Raw genomic sequence first — 24428 nt, forward strand, 5'->3', positions numbered from 1 at the left:
GTTTGGATTAAATTCATCATAGCTGCAACTCACGTCCTTCGTTTATGTTTAACGACGAGATGTGTTCAACGATCAGACTAAGACATCACAGAACCCCACTTGATTAGTAAAGCTTTCCTCTTAAATTCGCAATATTCAAATTGCAATATCAGTTTCTTACATGTTCTTCGTTTGCATGCAGAAAATAGACCCATGTGGTCATATTGATCATGATGTGGCATGGTCAATAACCTCTCGAAGTTGCTTTAATTGTACTTTAACAATTACTAAGGCGCGACGTCTTCACATGTTTGTTGTCGGATCGTCAAAGCCAACTTTCACCGAAAACGATAGCTACCTCTCATCAAAACATCCGCCTCTATCACCAATGCTTACAACCTCCACAGTGCATAGTATCATAGCTTGTATCATAGTGACCTCATTTATTGTCAAGCAACACTCTAGCCAAGTACTAGAACACACATGAGGAAATGCTTTAGTCCACAAGGGTAATAAACGGCACAAACTATATTAACACATCAGTATATGACAATACAAACAGGACCAAACGGAGCTTGTAGAATCTCAACTCACAACCAGAACAAAAACGGGAACTAAACATTGAACATCTTGTTTGAGCCTGTATGCAGATCATACACAATTCAGAATTTTAGATGGGTTTTCTGAAACAACAATCTTCAAGCTGCAGTACCTTGGCAGTTACTTGCCTCGACACAAACCACCCTGAACCCGCATGGGCATGGTAGACTTGACAAGCAATAAAATAGCATGGAGAGTGTGAAAAATGATATTTGATCCAGGTTAGGATCTCCAGATAAGCAGCAACCAGCATGGAGAATATGCCATTGATATTTGATCCAGGCTATAATCACATGAGATCGATCTCTTTTGTCTTCAACATCTTCAGAATCCATCTTGTTGCTTCTTTTCACAACCAAGGCTTAAAATTTGCACAATGATGTGGCTGAATCGCTAAATTATAGTAGTAACAAAGAACATTCGAAGGATATCTTCTAAAGACTTGCCGCCAGATGTAATCTTGTATTAACTAATTGCTTGAATTTCTCTTGTTCTCATGTAAGTCATGAACTGCCCAGGTATTTCAGCAAGAAGTGACTGAACTATGGATATCCCGGTACCTGGAAATACGATGGATTATCACATTCCTTTATTTTCTAAGTGAAGGTCAAGAAAGCAAAATCATATGCAGGAGACAGCGAATAAATATTATACAGATGGCAAGATGCATGAAAACAGAATGATCTGTCCTCTAATGCCAAAACTACATCGAACACAGCTTTACTAAAACACATACCATGCACATCTTTCATTGGGGCGAACTGTATCACATCCCTTGATGCAACTCTCCCCGTTGAGCTTTCCAATCTTCCCCCTTTATTTGGATCCAGAAACTGCACAGTGAAAGAATATTGTCGTCTGATTTTATCTACTTTTCAGTGATTAGGGTTATGTCAGTAGTAGACCCTTCCAATTGGTACAGAACTGTTACTTTAGCATTCCACTTTTATGTCTAAAAGGAAATATACAAATGAATTTACACAAATAAAACTGTGAAAACTTGTCCAGTCCCATTACCTCCATTTCCTTGAAGTCAGCCCCACCAACTCCAACAACAATGATGGACAAAGGAAAATCGGATGCCTTTATGATTGCATCAATAGTCTCCTGAAAATCAGTCACTACACCATCCTGGACAAAAGATTAACGGGTAAGAACGAAAAACATGGTGCAGTTTTTAAAGATGGGCCTAGAGGTATTACATACCGTCACTATTAACAAAATAAAGTATTTCTGTTGGTTGCTTGTAAGGGATTGGCTTGCTATTGCTGTAGCGGTGCTAAGTAGAGGACCAAAGAGTGTAGGACCAGCCAATGACACATTGCGTAGCGCACTGGTATAAGCTGACATAATTCCCTGTATTCCCTCAACCTGAGGAAGATTATGTGGGTAGGCTATGAATAAATGGAAGCTTAAACCTTAAGAAGACACCCAAAAAAGAGAGGAGAATGCGGCACAAGGGTTCATTCATTTTGCAAATACAAACAAGTTCACTAAACTTAACTAAGATAGGTGAAAAAGCGGATTCTCAATTAGCTTTCCAGAGAAAGCACACAAATTCTTCATCTGAAGACGATACTCCATTCAAATGTTGGAAATAATGTAAAATACCTCAGGCTGATAAGTGCTGCCATTTAAGTTGAAACAGTGTGAAACAGGACCGTCAATAGGTCTTGCTCCATAGCCCCAAGAGGGGATACGCTTAGCTGGATCATAGTACTGTAGTATATCTCCAATCTCCAGTATTACCTGCCACAAAAACAGCAAAGGAAGAACCTAATATCAATTTGTGCTCAAAGGTTCATCAGAATACAAAACTAGAATGGTAAATCAGTTGCCCACTCTTTGATATGCATTTGGCCGTCCGGAGGGGTCAATATAATGCAAGGAATCTGGAAGCCGAGGGTTTCCATTTGAAGCTATAAAGCATAAACATTGACAGTAAAAAATAGGAAGTGTGCTGTTACAAACTAGTTAATGAGAATTGAGCAAGGCCAGCTTGCAGTAGCACATCCGTGCATACCTGTGTAGTCGATGGCTACCATCAAATTCAATTGACACCCAGCAGAAATATAATCGATAAAAGTATGTCTACTGTTCTCAAGATATTTCTCCACATATACCTGGCTCTTCAATACCTGCATGTCAGAATAAAATTCGGTTAATACAGTATAACACTTGCAGAGGTTCTACAGAAGAAGAAAAATATTACCTCGTTACTATGACAATCATGTGCATTGCTGGCAGGAACAAAGAAATTTTCACCATTCCCACTATGGTACATGTTTTCCAATTCGGCGATTGATTTTACCATCTTGCTGTCAAATTACAAAGGGTATCTAATCAGAAAAAACATGAATTTGAGAATTAATGGCATAGGCTATAAGGCACCATTACATGCTAACAACTAATAAACAACAAAAGCGAGTGCAGGTAGCATGTTGAGTTACAAAAGGGGACAATTACCCAACTAGGTCATGTTTGCCATTGCTACTGAAGTTGAAGCATTCTATCATGAGGGGATTCTCCTGAAACATAATACAGCCACGAGAAAAGAAATACAGAGGGATTAGACACATACAAAAGCCATTAGGCAACAAAGAAAGTGGATTTTTTCTTTATTCATTTTAGAGCAGCCGCCTGTGACGCCTGTCGAAGCGTTATCTTTCAAAGGGAGCCGGCTGATGAAGATCTAAGGCTGGCTACCTAACTTACCGCTTCATGCATGCTCCAGTGAAGCTCAGCCATCGATTCCACATTGGACGACTCCATTTAAATTACAATTTTGGGCTACTCGTCGTTGTCAAGCTCTGCGCCCTTCTACCGTCTTCTTTTACTTTTTGTTGCTTTACTTTTCACATGCGACCTTCTGACTACATAAGCCTAGATTTAGGGTGGTAAGGGCATGTTATTTTGCTAGGGTTTCCCTAAGCCGCCGCTGTTCGCATGCCGGCAAGAACTCCTGTAGCTAATCTAAGCGAGTTTTGAATCTTCTGAATTTTCTGAGTTTCCTGAACTTGTCAAGCCAATCCTTATCACCGCCCATGCGCTTGCAAAGAACTAACACCACCAGCTAGTGGTTCAAAACTTCAAATAAACATATACGCAATGCTGACTCGAGGGGCATGAAAGTTCGTATATATAAGCTCTAATTGCACCCTAAGCAGAAAGTACAAAAGAAAATGGAAGTGGAAAGATCTCATGCCTTACTTCCGACCTGTTGGAGACTCATAATCACTGGCTTCCACTTAGGATTGAGATCATTCTTCCTTACTTCTGTCTTGCAAATTGGAACAGGTGTTCCGTTCTCTGACATTCTGGATATTAGCAAGAAAGGATCCTGTAATAAGCATGATTAGAAAAGTGAAAAACTATTTTCTTCTGCAACCAACAATCCACATGCAAAAGCATAGATAGCCATTCACCAAATTGCAAGTGCAACAACAGTAAAACAAGTACCCAGCAAAAGATGAAAACATAAACTTACACTTTTTGAAAGAAGATCCTTGATTTCAAGATCTGAACAGTGGAATACCATTTCCATTAATGCTTTTGAACCAGCACTTTCTTCGGCATGAACAGTTAACTCACCAAATTTACTACGATTTGGTAAGTTGTGCTCAGAAACACCAAGCTTTAGGGTGAACAATCTATTCTGTTTGGTGATAACCTACAAAATCAACTTTGATCTCAAGAAACAAAATATGCAAGTGCTGGCCACACTACTTTGCAACCACAAAACAGTATGTTTATGATGAACCTAGGATAATATGTCGTGGAACTGGAACTACCAACCAGTTCTAGAGCTGAAAATCCGGATGATAAGATAAACTTGGCCACCAGGTTAATACAAGCAGGATTTCTTACTTTGTCCTTTCCTCCCTTCACCACTTATTTTAAGTTTTACAGCACAGTTTGACGTATTCATTGCAGAAGGTCCAAAATAGTTACTCTTTCCTCAACACAAGTATGTTTTGTGCACTTAAGTATTTAGTCAAGGAAAGAAACAATAGCCATGAAAAGCAGCAATGATTTAACCATAGTAAACATACATCGGATAAATTACAGATGGCTTCTCCAAGAAACTGTTGCTCCTCCAGTTTAAGCATCTGCATTTCAGGGCAGGCTAACATTAGAACTGTAGTGACAGATGAAAGGAGGAATGAGAGAAGACTTTCCAAGATATCATATTTGCCAGTATCCTTGCCAAAACTAAGTGTGTGCAATGGGATGCATGGTTTTTGAGTCGCTGATTAGTCACTGTATAGTCGCCGACTAATCGCCAAGTCGTTTTCCAAAAATCAGGGCGACTCGCGACTATACAGCGACTTATGGCGACTATACAGCGACTTTCGTCGACTATACGCCGAGCCGCAGGGCTCGCGGCGACTCGCCAAGTCGCGACTCAAAAACCTTGATGGAATGTAGATTAGGGTTGTTCATATCAGCAAAAAGAAATGGTAGAAAAAAAGGAATAAAGTGAAGAAACAAATAAAATGAACTGACAGTTATCAGAACATAGTACAGATATCTTTCTTCTATTTTGGGATTTGGGAAATCTAGCAGAATCACAATTTTAAGATACTCTGTGGTTTCTAGAGAACTTCAGTAACCAACAGACTAAAAACCACGGAACAATCAAATATTTCTTTTTGTATAATTTACACCGTTATAAATAAAAATTAACTAAGCCTACTGCTACATAATCCAATTTGGGACAGTGCAAAAAAGTAAAGTTGTCATGAAATGTCAACTTTCACATCGAAGGCTTTCTCTAGCAGAAAATCATCGGTACGAGTATTTTGAGAAGAAAAATGAAAAAATGACAAAACATAATTACCTTTTCACCGACTTCATGAAACTGCGGATCAATATCATAAATATGAAACCTGTGAGGAAATATATCTGTTATAACCGAGGATTGACAAGATGTAAAATTCATTCTTAACACTTGTAGTCTAAGATAGAAACAAGGGAGAATTGAAGTGATTTAGTGAACAGTGGAATCTTACACCAATGGCTGAAGAACTTCAAACTGGTATTGCAAAATGATCTTTGCATTCCATGACGGGCTCGATGAATTTACAATAACTTCAGTGCGCCCAATTTCTTCAAGTGCTCCATCATTGCTTGAATACACAACGACTATGGGATTGCTCTGCAAAAGAAAGAGGGAGATTGAGAAGTGTAACACAAAGTTGGATGAGATAATATGATAGAATAGATTTGTTCTGGACATGGGTCCACAGTATCAAGGCAAGAGTAGCAGCATGGGAGGAGTCCATGAGAGAGAAGTATCCTAAGAGTCCACTAGTAAAGTATAAGATTAAGAAAGAGTCCAATTGTATAAGGAAATATCTAAGTCTAGTTGTATTAGGAGAGGTCAAGGGCCTCAGCATATATAAGGATGACATATGCATTCACATTGGAGGCAAGCAAGAACAATCAATCTATTCTCCCAAGTTATCTAAGTCTAGTTGCATGCACTGTCTACCCAATCCCTCGCAGCCATGCCAGCTGGGTATCTTCAGCCCAGTAGTTATCCCTTTCACCCTTTGTGAATCAAGGTTCACAACATTTGGTATCACAGCCGACCACCATCTGAGTCGACATGTCTCGAAGCTGCTCATGGATGGTCGCGAGTGCTTGCCCCTATGTCACGCCCTAGGGGCGGCTGGGTTTCGCCGGCGACCGGATCGGAACTGGAGAAGAGGATCTAGATCAGGGAAGGAGTCGGAAGGTAGGAGAAGGTAGCAAAGGGGATAAGAGCGAACGAGAGGTTCAGAACTGATTTCATTTTCTCGATGACTTGCTACAGTAGTCGACCGTTGCTTATATATGCACGGACCGTTGCTTATATATGCACGGTTCGTTTACAAGACCGGGCCGGCCCACGGCCCAACACCCACTCAATACTTGCGGCCCAACTCGCCATTTGAATCACCCGCTCGCTTCTTTTGTCTTCTTCTTGGCGATGCTCCTCCCTGTCCTCTGCTTCCTGACTGTGGTCAGTGCGCTAGTACTGACAGTACCCTCCTCTGGAGAACCAGCTTGTCCCCATGCTGGTGCAGTCGGGTACCTGGAACGGAGTACTTGGTAGTCTTCCCACGTAGCTTCAGTTGTAGGAAACTTTGTCCAATTGATCAGCACTTGTTGATGAGCGGCATTGCCTTTCTTGACCAAGCGACGATCAATGATCTCCTCTGGCTGCATATCAGGATCAGACAAGTCCAATGGCATTGGCAGAGTAGTGAACACTGGGGTGTGGTCAGGCACGTGCTCTTTCAATTGAGAGACATGAAAGACCGGATGAACCAAGCTTCCGCGCGGCAATTCCAGTCTGTAAGTTGCTTGACCGATCTTGGGGAGAATCTTGAAGGGACCAAAGTATTTCATGGCCAGTTTAGGGCAGGGACGATTGACCACAGACGATTGGGCATACGGTTGCAGTCGCAAATAGACCATCTCCCCTTCAGTGAACTGTCTGTCAGTCCTCTTACGATCTGCAAACTGCTTGTACTTGCTCTGTGCTCTAGCTAACTGTTCCTTTATTGCTGGTGTGTGTTCAGTATGTATAGACAACCAATGCTGTACTTCAGTATTGTGAGACTGAGTTTGACTGTACAGTTTTCCCACATGTGGCTCATATCCATATAAAGCTTTATAAGGAGTGCAACCCAGACAAGAGTGGTAGGTGGTGTTGTACCAGAACTCTGCTTGAGGTAGCCATGCGACCCACTTAGTTGGTGAAGCATGTACAACACACCTGAGATACATTTCTAGACACTGATTTACTCTCTCTGTTTGCCCATCTGTTTGAGGGTGATATGTTGTGCTCATCTGCAACTCAGTGCCCCAAATTCTGAACAATTCTTTCCAAATGGCACTGCTGAATATTTTGTCTATCTGAAACTATAAACAGAGGTAGCCCATGCGGTCTGACCACAGTGTTGAGGAAAACACTTGCCGCTGATGCTGCTGTGAATGGATGTTTCAGTGGTAAGAAGTGACTTTCTTTGGTAAAACGGTCAACAACCACTAGAATTGCATTGTACCCTTCTGATTTGGGCAAACCCTCAATAAAATCCATGCTGATTGCTTGCCAAGGACCATCAGGCACACGTAAAGGTTGGAGCAAACCAGGCACTCTGCAGTGTTCATGTTTTGCTTGCTTACAAACATTGCATTGCTTCACAAAATTTTCCACATCTTTCTTGAGACCAATCCAACTGAATAGTTGTTTCACCTTGTGATAAGTTGACAACATACCAGAGTGACCTCCTATGGGAGAGGAGTGGAAAGATTGGATTAGCTTGGTCTGAAGCCCAGTACTAGCTCCCACCCATATTTTTCCTTCCTGTTTAATGAGGCCCTCCTGAAGCTGAAACCCAGGACAAGCTTGACTGTCCAGAGCCAATTTGGTGAGCATTTCCTGAGCAGCAGGATCAACAGTGTAAGAGTTCAAGACCTCTTGGACCCACACAGGCTTGCTGGTAGACAGTGCTTGTACTGAAAATAGGTGTGCCACTCTAGACAAGGCATCTGCAGCTGTATTTTCCAAACCTCTTTTGTATTGAATAGAGAAATCTAGTCCCACTAGCTTTGTCATTGCTTTTCTTTGTAGATCAGATGTTAAGTTCTGGCCTCCCAGGTGGCACAAACTCTGGTGGTCTGTTTTGATCACAAATGGAGCACTGGACAGGTAAGATCTCCATCTGTCAATGGCCATCATTATAGCCAAAAATTCTTTCTCATATATGGACACCTTTTGACTGTTCACTCCCAGAGCTTTGTTGTAGTAAGCTACAGGGTGTCCTGCTTGTGTGAGTACTGCACCAATGCCAGTGTTGCAAGCTTCTGGCAACAAAGTTTTGGTGAAATCTGGCAGTGCCAACATAGGTGTTGTGGCCATAGCTTGTTTGAGTAACTGAAATGTTGTTTCAGCAGCTTCTGACCACTGGAAGGACTGCTTTCTTGAGCAATGTTGTGAGTGGCTTTGCCAGCAGACCATAGTTCTGCACAAACTTTCTGTAATATCCAGTGAGACTCAGAAAGCCCCTCAGTTCAGTCACATTGGTGCGAGTTGGCCAGTCCAACATTGCAGCAGTTTTTGCAGGATCAGTACTCACTCTGTCAAAAATTATATGACCCAAATACTCCATAGACTGTTGTGCAAAAGAGCATTTGCTTTCCTTCACAGACAATTTGTTTTACTTCAGTGTATCAAATACTGACTGCAAATGAGTGATATGTTCTTCTAATGTTCCACAGAAAACCAAGATATCATCCATGAATATTAACACAAATCTCCTGTTAGAGCCTTTAAATATGTAATTCATGAAGCACTGAAAGGTAGCAGGAGCTGTGGACAATCCAAATGGCACCACCTTGAACTGGTACTGGCCATTGTGGGTTTTAAAAGTTGTTTTAAATTCATCTGCTTCTGCCATTCGAATTTGATGGTCCCTGACCTGAGGTCCAGTTTGGAAAACCATTTAGCCCCTCCTAGCTCATCCAAAAGTTCATTCAATCTCCTCTAGTCCACACAAAATCTCCAGGTCCCATCCTTTTTCTTGACCAGTAGCACAGGAGATGCAAAAGGACTTAAATTGGGTGTAACGAGCCCTGACTGTAGCATTTTAGCTACTTGCCGTCCTATCTCATCCTTTTGTTGTGGTGAGTATCTATATGGCGTATTTCATGATCAAAATCCCTCTGTGGAGGTAGGGTTTTGGGATCACTGAAAACAGCTTTGTTTGCTTGCAGAACTTGTTGAACTTCCTCAGGTCTTTGAGATTGAGGGCTAACTACAATATGATGTAGCATAGTTGTTGCCCATATGTCATTCCCTTTTTCCCATTTCTTTAGTTGTTCCCTAGAAACTTCCTTAATTGGCTCTGCCTTAGCAGGTATTACTCCTTGCAACCTCACAGTTTGCTGTTGATATTCAAACTGAATCCACTTCTCAGCCCAGTGACACTGCACCACACCCCACTGTTCCAACCAATCCATGCCTAATATAATATCATAGCCTCCTAGAGGAAGCACTTGCATGGCACTGGAAAAATTGTGTCCCTGAGTCCACCAAGTCAGTTTAGGAACAAATTTGGTACATTCTACCAGTCCTCCATTTGCCATTTTCACTTGCATGGGTCTATGCATTTTTTGTGCAGGTACTGAAACTCTGTCCGACAGTGCTTGGTCCACAAAGGTGTGAGTACTTCCTGAATCAATGTGTATCAGCACAACTTGGTTTCCTCAGTGCTCTCAGCTGTATGGTTTTGGGATGTGATGCTCCAGACAGAGTTGTGTCAGAAATTGTAGCACATTCCTCCTGATAGTTGTCCACCAGTGCATCTAACACTGCATCTGATATAATTTCATGAGGATCCACTAACTCTGCTGCTGTCAACTGGGCTGCAGGAGCAACTGGTGGTTCACATGCATGACCTGGCACATATTTCTCTCCACACCCATAACACAGCTCATTTGCACGTCGATGCTCTTTCAGCTGCCTAGCCTTCCAAAGAGCAATATGTTGTTTATTATCATTCCTGGGAACTGTATATTTTGGATATGTGGACTTGAGAGACTTCTGTTGATGTAGCAGCCCTTCTTGTACTACAGCATACATAGCTGCCAACTGAACTGTTGCTGGCAATTGCATTTCTACAACTGAACGCAGCTCCTCCTTCAGCCCCATAACAAAACGAGTGACCAGAAAAGTGTTGCTGATGGTGGGCTCGTAGGGCCTGATATGATATACCAATTGCTGAAACTGTTGCTTGTATTCCTCCACCATACCCCCTTGCTTAAGCAACATCAACTCCTTCATCCTTTCCCTGTGGATATTGACATCAAATTCTTGCAGAACAGCAACACAGAACTGTTCCCAAGTGTGGAAGGCACTCTGCTGTTTGAACGCTTGATACCAGTGCGCTGCATTGTCAGTTAAGTATAGAGAAGCAGATGTAACTCTGAAATTGTCCGGAATGTGGTACAGGCGAAAAAATGCTTCACTTGTCGAGCCAAATTCGGACATCTGTGCCATCAAACCTAGGGAAATCCATCTTGGGCATCCACTGTCGTCTTTACGACTGATCCTCAGCCCCATGCAGTGCAGTGAGATCTATTGGTGGTGGTGGATTTTGTACCTGAGAGAAACGCTGAGGTGCTCGAGGTGGCAGACCCGGCATGGCGCCCAGTATACCGTTCGACACCTCTGATGCGGTTAGGGATGAACTCTCTCCAAATCCTTGAGGCATCGGCTGCTTCCCCAGTTGCGCGGCATGCGCTTGCTCTTGCTGAACGTTTCCCAGGGTGTCGCACGAGAGATTCACCTTCATCTGAACCTGGTCGATGCGGGCAGATTGCTCGGTGAGCTTGGCGTCGAGAGCCTCGAGCTGTGCGCTGATGCCGTCGACGACCGTGAGCTTGCTCTGCGCCGCGTGCAGATCGGCGAACTCCAGCAACATCCGCTCCTGCAGTGCTTCCATCTCATCCGCGAGGAAGCGCGTCTGCGGGTTCAGCTTGAATGTCGGCGTGGTCGCGACTCGTTCCCCCCAAATCAACCCACCTCAGGTCGGGAATTATGCAGATCAACCTGAGGGGATCCGCGACCTTCGCCTCGGATTTGCTGGGTACGATTCAGGAAAAAAATTGAGCACGAGCGGAGCGGCGGCTCTGATACCAGATTGGCACGCCCTAGGGGCAGCTGGGTTTCGCCGGCGACCGAATCGGAACCGGAGAAGAGGATCTAGATCAGGGAAGGGGTCGGAATGTAGGAGAAGGTAGCAAAGGGGATAAGAGTGAACGAGAGGTTCAGAACTGATTTCATTTTCTCGATGACTTGCTACAGTAGTCGACCGTTGCTTATATATGCACGGTTCGTTTACAAGACCGAGCCGGCCCACGGCCCAACACCCAGTCAACGCTTGCGGCCCAACTCGCCATTTGAATCACCCGCTCGCTTCTTCTGTCTTCTTCTTGGCGATGCTCCTCCCTGTCCTCTGCTTCCTGACTACGGTTAGTGCGCTAGTACTGACACCCTATTGCTGGATGGTTGCAAGGTCTTGTACCCAGGGTGCAGCGGCATCCGGTAGGGTCAGCCTTTTCCCCTCGACCAGACATGGAGGCTGATATCAAATTGCAAGAGCCCTAGTTGAGCAGGACTATTCCGTAACCTGGAGGTGTTGCGGCCTCGCGGGGACAGCGAGGTTTGTTAACGGTAAAATTCTTTTATGCTTTCCTAATAGTGACCGCTGATTCCTATAAGTACACAACTAGGACTCTCCAAAAGTGATTATTACTTCCTTTAATTAACTAGGATTGAATCCCTGATTAGATCGGCTGACAGCCCTAACCTGGCTCGCTGGCTTCCCCCTACGCCTATACGGGATGCCCCACATGACAATAGCATTCTTCAATATACATGCGAACTTTGCCCAATGCTCCTCCTAAAGGGATCTGTATAGACACATAACTATAGCAGCATATGAAGGAATCTTAAAGAACTTGATATTTGGGGGCTATGTATTTTCTTTGAAGAGCGGGCTAGCATTAAGTGATATCTTAGAGCAGTCACTGTTCAAGAAGGCGCTACTAGGCGCTCGCCTAGGCGCGCTTAAGCTCTGGGCGCTGGCATAGCGCCTCGCTTTGGACCTAGGCGCTCAGAAAAGCGCCCAGAAAGGTCCTCCGGCAAGAAATCGTGTTTCTCAGGCAGGAAATCAATCTCCCCAGCCAGGATTTGACCTCCCCAGCAAAGATCCATCCTCCCCGACGAGGATTCAACCAATCCAGCAACAAATCAACTGATTCCGGCGAGAGATCAAACATTTCCGGTGAGAAATCGACTGATTCCGGCGAGGGATCAAGCATCTCCGGCGAGAAATCGAGCTTCACTGGCTGACTGGTTCCCATGTGCAGCAAGGGAGAGAGGAAGGAGAGAGGCGGCGTGAGGTGGATCCCTAATTTTCTGTCGACTGTGCACGTATGGGAGGCTTTAGTAGGAGAATTGAATAGATGGGCCAGTGGTTTAATGGGCCAGATCAGCCCATCTACCTTGTTTCTTCATGCTACAGTGGAAACGCCTAGGCGCGCCTAGGCGACGCATAAGCGGGTTGTGCGCAAGTAGGTCACAAAACGCATAAGTAACGCCCAGCGCCTTCTTGAACTTTGAGAGCAGTGCAGTGTTGCTTTGTTAAAGGCTGCTTATAAGTAACATGTCACTCTTCTCTATAGTCCATCATCTAAATATCGCATGGGTTTGTAAAAGGTCTAATAATTTCACCTTATTTTATTAGGGGAATTGTACATATACCACTAGCGTTTGCTGGTAGTATAAATTACCATTGGATCTTGGAAGTGATGTAATCAAGGATTACGAGTCGACGAGTCGTTGAGTCATTCCGAGGTTGAGACTCATAGACTAATCAGACTAGTCTTAGACTAGTGCTAGACTAGTCGACAAAGTACTGTAGTAGTCAACTACTAATACCTAGTAGCAGTATGTGTAGTATGTAGTAGTATATACAATAAAACCAGCATTGCTCGCCAACGCTCGCCAGGCCCAGCCCAGTGCCGCTCAGCACGCCACCCCCAGCTGGCCCATTTGGGCCCAAGTAGCCAGCCTACTTAGCCTACTTCCCATCCCAGTCTCTGTAACCCTAGCTCCCGATCGATCCCGTCGCCGCCACCTGCGTCATCACGCACAGAAGCACGCGCGCGCGACCCGCGCCTCCGACCGCCGCCGCCGGCGAGCCCGCAAACCACCGGCGTGCATCCTCTCCTCTCCTCTCCTCTCTCTCTCTCTCTCTCTCATAGGGCCACACGCGCCTACGGGGCACGGCCATGGCCGCCGCCCGAGCACGAGCTCCGGCCGGCTGCCGCGCCTTGCTTCGCCATCCGCCGTCCCGGCGGCGGGTCAGTAGGTGCTGGTGGTGGCCTCGTCCAGGCGGCTCGTTCTCATAGCTCGCTCTCCAATTTCCCCCTCCCAAATTTGAGTCGAGCGACTCAGACAGCAGGACTAGTCCAGACTAGTCGTAGACTAGTCTCTCGACAGCTCGACTCATCGAATTAGTCTACACGAGATTCGCAGTCGACACCACAGTTGCGACTCATAGACTAGTCCATCAACTAGTCTCGACTAGTCCTTCGACTCGTAATCAATGGATGTAATTGCTCTGGTAACACTGAAAACATGGGGGATAGGGTTTTTTTTTAACTCTGGTGACAAGTGAACGAGCTTGACTAAATCTGTACCTTAAGTTTTACATACATTTGTAGTTAGATCACCAGGTTTTCCTTGTAAAGTTGCCACTATAATCAGTGTGATTTCTATGTTAACACTGTAAACAGGTGAAATAGTTAATGTTGAACACTCGACCTGCGCAAACAAGTTTGACCATGGTCCAGGCTTAGGGCTCATTCTGTTTGCAGGATTCCAAATAAAGGACTAGAAAGGGTAAAAGATTAAGATGCCCTCTTCACTCCAATTCTTAGGAATTTTCCATAAGGTCGCACCTAATACTAAGAATCCTTAGGAACTGGCCCAATATGGACACCATCATAAGAAATCTAGTACCCCCATTCCTATGAAACGAATGGCATACATAAGAAGAAATCCCGTAGGAAGAAATCCTATGAAAATTCTCCAAAAATCCTGCAAATCAAATAAACCCTTACTGACCATACTGCTCTCAAAATTTAAAAAAAAACATGAAAATTCCCAAGATATGCATAGTGCAATAATGTGTCATGTGTGAAGCTGCAAATTTTGCGCGAAAAGTATGTCCATCTATGTGATGCATGAAAAAAATGTTTAGACACAGTTGTTGTGTTGAACCCTCCATTATTTTCTACTTTTGTACAGGACACAGATGGACATATGATGCGGAGCATCCTACGGACATCACCATGTCAAGAGTCCGTTTGGCAAGTGACACGTTCGACCTCTGCTTCACATACATAAAGGTGAATCATCTCCTTTACACGTGTTCACTTGACCCCTTCGAGGATGGTATACTACTTGACACTCCTCTTGTGTGCATGCATAGGTATTACCGGAGCCTCACCATTAACGAGAGAGAGCAAGCGCATGTGTACGACTACACCATCCGCGAGGGAAGCATGGAAGAGAAGACGGAGGAAGACCAAAGAATGGACAAGTCTGCACCTGCCCGGATCATCAGCCTCTGGCCCGGACGATCCGGCTACACGCCTGAAGACAACAACACGAGCCCGGACGAAGCCAGATCATCCGGACCCCCGACACGGATCATCCGGACTACCTCCCGGATCATCCGGACCATGTCTGCGTGCGTGACTTGGGCCAAGGCCCGTGTACCCATTTCGCCCCCTCACTTATCCCTTCGTGGCTTAACTATAAATAGACCTCCTCCACCTCCTTTCTAGGGTTAGCAATATGATAACTCATCTTAGTTGAGCTTTGCTCCTTACCTTCTCTTCTTGAGAGAGAGAGAGAGAGAGAGAAAGAGACCACTCCCATGGAGTTCAAGACCTCCATGTGAGCATGTGAGAAGATCCCGAGGGATTCAAGACCCCCTTGTGGGAAGGATCTATCTAGATCATCAAGACCCCATCTCCTTTGGATTTGGGATGAACTCTACCTTGTATCTTTCCCTTTGATTGTTCATGTACCTTGTGGATCCATGTGTTTGTTAGTCTAGTGGATGTGTGATTGGACTTGTTCTTGAGTGTTCCTCTTGTGATTTCTCCCCGTTCTTCCCCGTGTTCGTCGTGTTCTTCGAGGAATCCTCCAATTCATGAAAGATCGGCCATTAGGGTTCCACCCTACATCATCTTGGTATTATGAGCCATGATGATCACGAATTTGGAATCCTCTCCTTCGTTTTCTTGCCCAATTTCGAAAATCCCCACAAAAAATAGCCTCACCAAAAAATTTGCATTTTGTTGGCACTTGTGAGATTTGTTGTGTTTGATCCACGATTTTGTTGTTTAGCAAGTGGATCTTGGCTTTCCCCACCTCCCCACCATGAAATCCCTCCAAAAAAATACTTTTCACATCAATTTTGACCCTCCAAAATCAAAAGTTTCCGCCCAAATCGTGTCCCGAAGAGGAAATCCCGAGCAGTTTGACCTGCCCGGATCATCCGGATGTGCTCCCGGATCATCCGGACATCACCCGGATCAATTGGACCCTCTTCCAGACGTCCAGCTAACCCACGCACACAAAAATCAGTACCCGAGTTGACGAACCCGGACCATCCGAACCTACTACCAGATGTCCGGGCAACCCTAAAACTGACACGGCTGAAATCTTGTTTCGGTCATAACTAATTCATCCGGAGTCCGACTTCGATGTTCTTTAGCTCGTTTCATAGCTATTGACATCCCCCATCCCACAAAAATACTACCACCATCATTTGATCCATTAAAATTTTGACATTTTGGCATCTTTGCCTAGGCCCTCCACCATAACATCCGCAATACCACCATAGCCTTCTGCAACTTAACCCATTTTGATCCCCATTGCATTTGTGGTTGTTTGAGTTGTGATTTGAGTCTCCTAAGGTGTTTAGGCTACTTAAGGACAGTTACTTCTTCATTAACCACCACCTCAACTTCCGCATTGCCAACTTTGACACCAGCACCGCTTTCCGCTACCACCATTTGACATTTGACATTTGAGATATTGAGTTGTGATTTTCCCGTTTCCTAAGGTGTTTCGGCTAATTAGGAGCGGTTCGACATCGCCACTCATTTTCTCCACGGACTCGACATCGACATTGTCCACTTCATCATCATCCGTCCTTGCTTACAAACAAGAAACCACCGACGGTAACTTCGACGACATCATTGTACATTTCCTTGCCATTGCATTGATAGCCCCGAGCCTATTGTGTATCTTTCCCACCGAGGCTAGCGAGTTGAGAATTGTCGGGCCACGCTCATTGTGCACCATAGTGATACGCTTACGCCGCATAGCTAGTTTTAGCGTGCAATCATCTTGCTATCATCATTGTGCCATTAAGTCTCTCCCATGCATATCTTACATACTTGTCTCATATATTGGCTCGAGCATCAAGCATAGTGATACGCTTACGCCGCATAGCTAGTTTTAGCGTGCAATCATCTTGCTATCATCATTGTGCCATTAAGTCTCTCCCATGCATATCTTACATACTTGTCTCATATATTGGCTCGAGCATCAAGCATAGTGGAAAAAGCATACAAAAAAAAGAGGAAAAAGCTTCTAAGCAAAAGAGGAGATACAAAAGAGCTTGTAAGCAATAGAAATAGCATTGAGCCATTTTGCATAGTATATCATCTTGGAGTATCCATACATAGCATACTTGGGATTGAAGACGGCACACTTTCTCACATAGGTTGGTGCACAAGCGTATCTAGCCCATTTGAGCAATCGAGCTATTGTCTCTCTAGTATCCGTGCAACAAGAACTTTTTGCGTGGCAACACATTTTGTGCTCATTCCTTGCTTGCGTTGATCCCACTTATCTATCTGTGTGTGTGTTCCTTTGTGCCACCATAGCTATTGATCTATTTGCTTTACATTGCAATTTTGAGAATCTTTCTCAACATTATCGATTTAATTGACTAACACTTGCTTGAATTTTGTGCCACTTGTCCTAACCAAGCCACTCGATAAGCTTTACTTTGTAGGTGCGAGTGAACAAGTCCAGTACCAATTCCGCTATTCTGTCATTTCATGTTGAGTGATACGGGATACATCCTCAACTTTGGGAAAAGGTATATTGGTATTGTTTATCTCATTTCCTACTCACTTTTGCTCGAGTCTTGTGATGGATAGGCAAAGCGCATCTTCTTCGGTCTACAACAACAACGACGAGTTTGATGCCATGGAAAACTTCATCGACGCCAAGATGGATGCTCTAATGGAGGAGCTCAAAGCCCTCATCAACACCGGCAAGAGGTCTTCATCATCTTCGAGAAGACGCTCAAGTGCACATGCTTTCGAGCTACCATCTCCGGCAAGGTCACATCGGCATCGACACCATCATCGGCAAGAACGTGAAGGTCAAGAGCTCAATACCAACCATCGCTCAACGACTTCACCATCTACATTGGCATCTTCGCCAAGCGACTTCAAGGCATCTTCGCCTTTGGATACGCGGCATCTTTGCCGACAATCACCTCAAGATTACGCTCAAGAGAAGCTCCCCAAGCTCAAGTCCGCGACTTCACGAGCTACTACGGCGACCTCGACAATGACCACGAGATTCCTTTCTATGGGACTCAAGACCCCAAGGAGTATCTCGAGTGGGAGCGCAAGATGGACGCCTACCTCAAGCTACATCAAGTACCCTCCGAAGATCAAGTGAAGTGCGCCACAAATAACTTCCACGGCTACGCGTCGACATGGTGGTTTCACACACCTTCGAAGAGCTTCGACATGAGTTGGCCCAAGACGAAGAAGGCTATGCGGCGAGAGTTTTTGCCTTCCACCTACACGGAACATCTTCTTCGCCAATTGGAGAACACCATCCAAGTCCATCGACGAGTACTTCAAGGAGATGAAGAAAGCCTTGCGACGAGCCAGCGTGCACAACCCCATTTGGATGAAGTTCCACTTTATGATGGGTTTGAACAACGACATCTCCAAGACTATCTTCCTCGAGAACTACGAGTCTCTCGACGACGTCTATATTGGTGCTCTCAAGGCGCAACAAGAACTCACCAAGGCTTCTCCACCCGAAGCACACATCGCGGCGACCAAGCTCCACGACAACGAGCATGAGGATAGTACCACCAAGATGTCCAACCCCGACGAGCTCCAAGATGACGCTCCCAAGTTCGACTTCACCGCCATCCCTCTTTGTGGCATTGACGATGCCGAGTCTACCACAACTCTTTTTGAAGACGGTGCGGCGACGACTACGACTACGGAGCCTTTCAAGGAACATGCTTTGGAAGCCAGCGACATAATGACGAGCAAGGATGATGCTTCCATCTTTGGAGACGAGAGTGATGATGCTTCCATCTTCGGCCTTCATCCACGGCGACAGTGACAAGATGGTTGAGCACGGGATTTTCCCTTCGACCATGGCGGCCTATGATGATGAGTTGAGAGACTTGTGTCACCATATTGAGAGTGAGAGTGACTTCACCACTATCCCCATATATGATGAGATGCCACAATTCCCATGTGAGGAGAGCCACAACCCCCACCACTTGAGTGAGATGAGTGATTCCACCATATGTGACTTTGAGTGCACCTATTTTGAGGGAGTGAGTGAGCCACCACATAGAGAGAGTGAGATAGTTGATAGGTCTTGTGAGGCCATTTGCACTTATAACAACTTAACCACTACATTTATTGTGTCTTCTCATTTGGTGGTAGGTCCCATATACGATGACGCCCCGATCCTCGACGACTTCGTCCTTCCTTTGGACAAGACGATGGCCATGGTGGACTATGATGTGCCCCCACATGGTTCCATCAAGATGAAGATGATGACCACGATTTGGTCTTTACCACTTCACCTACACCACATGAGTGGAATGAGAAAGGTAACATAGGTGAAGGTGATACTCTTGTCCCACTAGTGGACATTCTTGACATTGATTGCTTGCATGATGTTGATCCACCTATTGCCATGCTTAATGCTAGTTCGACTTCCCCATGCCATGATTTACCCATTTATGATGAGTTTGATGATTGCCATGTGGAGTCTATTAGTTGTGATGCCATGTTGCATACGATTTCTTGTGATAATTCTCTCGGTCAAATCATGTTTGACAATCCGCTTGACTTGTCATATGCTATGCATGAGATCAACCATATGTCATATTTGCAATCTCATCATAGCAACTATGCATATGCCGTCAAAATAAACCCAATTTGCACATATGGCATAGATGACAAGCCCATGGTTATTGACATTTGTTTCTCTTGTGATGATATTGGTATGCTCCCTTTGCATCATTTCAATCGTATGCCATGACATGACCACCTAGCTTCGGACATGCATTGTTTGCCATGTTGTCAATTTTCTCCATGTTATGCTTCTGCTATTCCTCATGAGACCCACATAGTTTCCTCATACATGTTGGGACATTTTGATCCATCCCATCCATTGCATGATCTCAATAAGTGTGTGCACCATATGCTCCCCATGAATAAAAATGCTATTGTTGTGCCATATACTTGCACGCTCTATGTGTCCCCATCGTGTTATACATAACAACTATTCTTTCATGATGGATGACATGTTCCTATACCATGCCTCAAATTTCTTTGAGCATTGCTTATCTTGTGCTAACTCGCACGTGCACATACATCATGATGGATGATGTGTACATTTACCATGCACACACTTTCTTTGGTTTGTGTCTCTTTTGTGTAGGTCATCACACATATTCGTCAACCTCGCAATCCCATGAGTTATCGAAATGAGCTCTTGAGAGCAACAATGACTTGGGATCCCATGGATTGTTTTTCACACCGTTTACATTGCGAAAGAACTTCGTGCATTTCTTCTACATGGCCCTCACATGGTTATGGGTTATTGTCCATTACATATTCTAGGCCCATCTTTCATGTTCACTTTGCATGACATGCTCATTTCCATTTGGATGACATGCTTTGGCTACCCATGCTTTGCATCTCACATGATTCATGATTCTAGTGCTCGTATGTGTATTGCAAGCTACGTGAAGATATTGCTTGTTATTGCAATGTTTGCTTTGTACCCCATGCCTATGATGATACTTTGATATTGCTTTGTGTTCGTGCTTGCGATATGTCATGTGCATTGCATATGCCTACTATTTGCTCACATGACATGATTGCCATGATTTGCCCTAGTTGCATCTTCACTCCACTAGTTTACACGACATGATTGATATGTTTGCTTTGTGTAGTGCATCACCCATGATTCATACTTGCTCATTTCATGCGGTTGATAGCCACTATTGCCATGCTTTGCACATGATTCATATTGCTTCTTGTCATATATCTCCATATGTTACCTCTTTCATGCTAGATGATTTTCCATGTATTGAGTGCAACAATGCTACAAGTCTTGCTAATGAGATAGCCCCCATAGCTATCTACCATATATTTGGAGATTTTTGACATATTTCTTGTGAAGCATGCTTGTCTTCTCTCTTTGCACCATATGCCTCGTGCCATGAACATTAAGATTGTTGCATCATATTATGCATGCACTTTTACTACTAATGGTTATGTGCAAGAGAAAAGAACCATCATGATGGATGATGTGTTTATCTACCATGCGCATATGTTATTTGCTTTGTTTTGTGCATGTGTAGGATACTTGGACTTCATTTCAACTTCTACTTCACATGAGTTAGACCACTCGAACTATTGAGAGCAAGCCTCATACATTCTACCACGACTCGCTTCTACACCGCATTTGCTTGTGCTTCGGCATTGTGAAGGATGCACAAGGACACGCTTTCAAGGTGACATCCTTCTTGAGCATGGATATTGTGGATCATACTACTTGTGTTGCTTGCACCATGAGACTTCTTGGTCATCTTGGACCACTTGATTGCGCACATGTTAGAGATCTTGCTATGACTTATCATTTTCACCTTTCCATGTCTCATGATATATATGCCTTGTGTGTTGCATCCGACTTGTGGGTTACTTGCTCCTATCATATGTTTGGTTGCAACAATGTCATTTCTTCACATATGCCATGTACACTTGCTCCTTCCATTGCGTTGAGTGCCACACTATCTCACTACACCATATGCACATTATGCTTGGATTGTCTTGCCCCATGTGTTTAGACACTTCATTTTCTTTGGTGTTGTGAATTATCCATATGCATACCATAGACCATCTCTTGAGCGTTTTATGCATGCTTACTATGAACTTGAGGTAGATGCTTATTCTCTTTTCACACATATTTGCATCACTACCTCACGTTTACATGCTTGTTTCCATGATGACCTTGATTTTGCTCACATTATGTGCTTTATATGCCATGCCACAATCCTATGTCACACCATATGCTATGCTTGATGATGACACTTGTTCAGTGAATCACCACTTGAATGCTTGGTTTTGCACTAACGCTAACCACATTTGTTTTTCCAAGTGTTTGTCGTCCTTGCTCCTTTTGAAGGAATCCCAAGACGATGCGACATTGGAGAGTGCCTATTTCGAGCTTCAAGATGACAAGTACTTGGTGATCGTCCACTTCTACACGGCGACGCCATCTCTTTCCCATGGTGATTTGGTTTTCAATCCGAGGTCGGATCTTTCCCAAGGGGGAGGGAATGATGTGGAGCATCCTACGGACATCACCATGTCAAGTTTCTGTTTGGCAAGTGACACATGCGACCTCTACTTCACATACATAAAGGTGAATCATCTCCTTTACATGTGTTCACTTGACGCCTTTGAGGATAGTATACTACTTGACACTCCTCTCGTGTGCATGCATAGGTATTACCGGAGCTTCACCATTAATGAGAGGGAGTGCGAGCGCATGTGTACGATTACACCGTCCACGAGGGAAGCATGGAAGAGAAGACGGAAGAAGACCGAAGAACGTACAAGTCTGCACTTGCCCGGATCATCCGGATCCCCTCCCGGACGATCTGGCCGACGCCCGGATGATCCGGCCCCTGGCCCGGACGATCCGGCTACGCGCCCGAAGACAACAGCATGAGCCCGGACAAAGCCGGATCACCCAGACCCTGACGCCCGGATCATCCGAACCATGGCTGCGTGCATGACTTGGGCCGAGGCCCATGTACCCATTTCGCCCCCTCACTTACCCCTTCGTGACTTAGACTATAAATAGACCTCCTCCACCTCCTTTCTAGGGTTAGCAATATGATAGCTCATCTTAGTTGAGCTTTGGTCCTTACCTTCTTTTCTTGAGAGAGAGAGAGAGAGACCACTCCCATGGAGTTCAAGACCTCCATGTGAGCATGTGAGAAGATCCCGAGGGATTCAAGACCCCCTTGTGGGAAGGATCTATCTAGATCATCAAGACCCCATCTCCTTTGGATTTGGGATGAACTCTACCTTGTATCTTTCCCTTTGATTGTTCATGTACCTTGTGGATCCATGTGTTTGTTAGTCTAGTGGATGTATGATTGGACTTGTTCTTGAGTGTTCCTCTTGTGATTTCTCCCCGTTCTTCCCCGTGTTCGTCGTGTTCTTCGAGGAATACCCCTTCAATTCATGAAAGATCGGCCATTAGGGTTCCACCCTACATCAACATACTTCCGCTAAAATTTTGAGGATTTACACTTCACCCATGAAGTACATCTAGCTCTGTTTTTTAAGATGCCAATTGTCATACTTTGGCATGTCCTTTTATTACCACAAGTCAGCATTTTCCACCTTGAGGATAAATTCAACATTTTCTTGAAAACTGAGGCTAGCAGTGGCAAATAAACCGTTTCATCCCTTTCAATGGTACGATGTAATTGCAAGTGTAAATTTATTGTTGCACTTGCGCACATTTGCAGTTGTGGATATACAATATCCTACTATGTAACTAACCAGAGATGGAATACAAGTGGTACTTAGTAGCGAATCATTTCAAATATTCAACATGTGATATGTCATAGCAACACATTGAGATGCCAATGACAATAGAATTTCAGACAGGGCAAAATCACAATTGCGAGAACAACAAAAGAGAAGTGTACCTTGAAGAAATATTCTTGATCGCCCAAATTTGATGCGGAGAGAGATAACTATTTCAACATGTCACATAGAGCCAAAGTTAAATAATACAGCAAAAGTTAACAGGTCCGATCAATTCAGAAATTGAAATTCTACTGCTACAATTGATGGATTAAGCAATAAACCAAAACAACACATAAAAACAGACATGTTTCTCCACCCCCACAAAACACACTTAAGAACGTTCGGGATTCAATACCAAATACCATGACATGACTAAAACAAATGTATCTACTGCTTTGCCCCATGGCTAAAAGTATCCCAATCTGGAGCCCACGAACAAGGTAGGGACCCACTTATCAGTTTATCACTGGCCTTAGGTACACCATGCAGTATATTATAGACAACCCTACATAACACAATAGCAACATTCAGTGTAGGTTTAAACTGGTGAAGCCTTCGATTAGAAGAACATCAGAAAATTGCAGAGTGCAAGTACAAGTCTGTCGTAAATCATATTCATCGCATTTACCCTAGCATATTCAGTGTAAGCTTGTAGATTGCATAACGCAAATGGTATAACATCTTCTTTTTTTTTGCAGAAATCCCCCGCCCAAGAACAAAAATGCGAACACGGCACCAAAAAAGGGCGCTAGTGGAGTAGGATTAACTGACTTATGCCAAATGGGAATTCCGATCCCGGCAAGCACAAACCACTTCAGCCCACACCATACACACGCAAGAGCACCACCGAACGAGGTCGAACCAGGAGATGTAGCAGACTAGCAGTGCCTAGACCCCGTACCTCGATCTGCGTGGACGCGCCGGCGCCGCGGGAGCGGAGGAAGCGATCAGCCGCGGCGGAAGCGGCGGAAGCGGCATCGGCGGAGGAGGCGGCGGGGCCGACGGAGTGGCGGCCGGCGCCCATCTCGTCAGAGCAGCAGTTCCCCATGGCGTCCTTCTCCTCTTCCGCTTCGCCGGCGAGGCGAGATCTATCCGTGTATCGATCTCGGCGAGGAGAGAAAGAGGCGCGTGGTAATGGGATGGTAGCAGCAGTACCAACTACAGCAAGTGGAGTCCTGGTCTCGTGGAGACGACGCGGAGACTTGGACAACGGACGGCTAATGGCAACTTCAACGCGGATCGCCTGGTTGACCTCTCAAACGTTGTCCAGACAGTTTCAGTCATTCAAGGCGGCTCATCGGTAAATG

General features: G+C 44.6%; 1 protein-coding gene across 1 annotated transcript; it reads right to left on the minus strand.

Annotated features, from left to right (window-relative positions):
* Positions 1 to 489: 489 nt before the first annotated feature.
* LOC123137283 (protein BONZAI 1) lies at positions 490 to 24428 on the minus strand. The gene is made up of 16 exons (XM_044556977.1): positions 24023 to 24428; positions 23241 to 23288; positions 5592 to 5737; positions 5420 to 5468; positions 4632 to 4688; positions 4067 to 4249; positions 3785 to 3919; positions 3046 to 3107; positions 2792 to 2897; positions 2603 to 2717; positions 2422 to 2498; positions 2191 to 2328; positions 1786 to 1950; positions 1597 to 1710; positions 1316 to 1412; positions 490 to 1139 (listed from the first exon to the last, which is right to left on the minus strand). The coding sequence occupies exons 1-16, from the start codon at positions 24167 to 24169 to the stop codon at positions 1045 to 1047; spliced, it is 1734 nt and encodes a 577-aa protein (XP_044412912.1). The 5' UTR covers positions 24170 to 24428; the 3' UTR covers positions 490 to 1044.

The sequence above is a fragment of the Triticum aestivum genome, chromosome 6B (assembly GCF_018294505.1).
Source record: "Triticum aestivum cultivar Chinese Spring chromosome 6B, IWGSC CS RefSeq v2.1, whole genome shotgun sequence".
NCBI classification, from domain to species: domain Eukaryota; kingdom Viridiplantae; phylum Streptophyta; class Magnoliopsida; order Poales; family Poaceae; genus Triticum; species Triticum aestivum.

Excerpts from the sequence above, each read along its gene's own strand:
- LOC123137283 (XM_044556977.1), bottom strand. The coding sequence starts at position 24,169 with ATGGGGAACTGCTGCTCTGACGAGATGGGCGCCGGCCGCCACTCCGTC. Across the intron at positions 4,689-5,419 it reads TTCATGAAGTCGGTGAAAAG|ATGCTTAAACTGGAGGAGCA; the intron begins GTAATTATGTTT and ends CCTGAAATGCAG. Across the intron at positions 3,920-4,066 it reads AGGATCTTCTTTCAAAAAGT|GATCCTTTCTTGCTAATATC; the intron begins GTAAGTTTATGT and ends TGCTTATTACAG.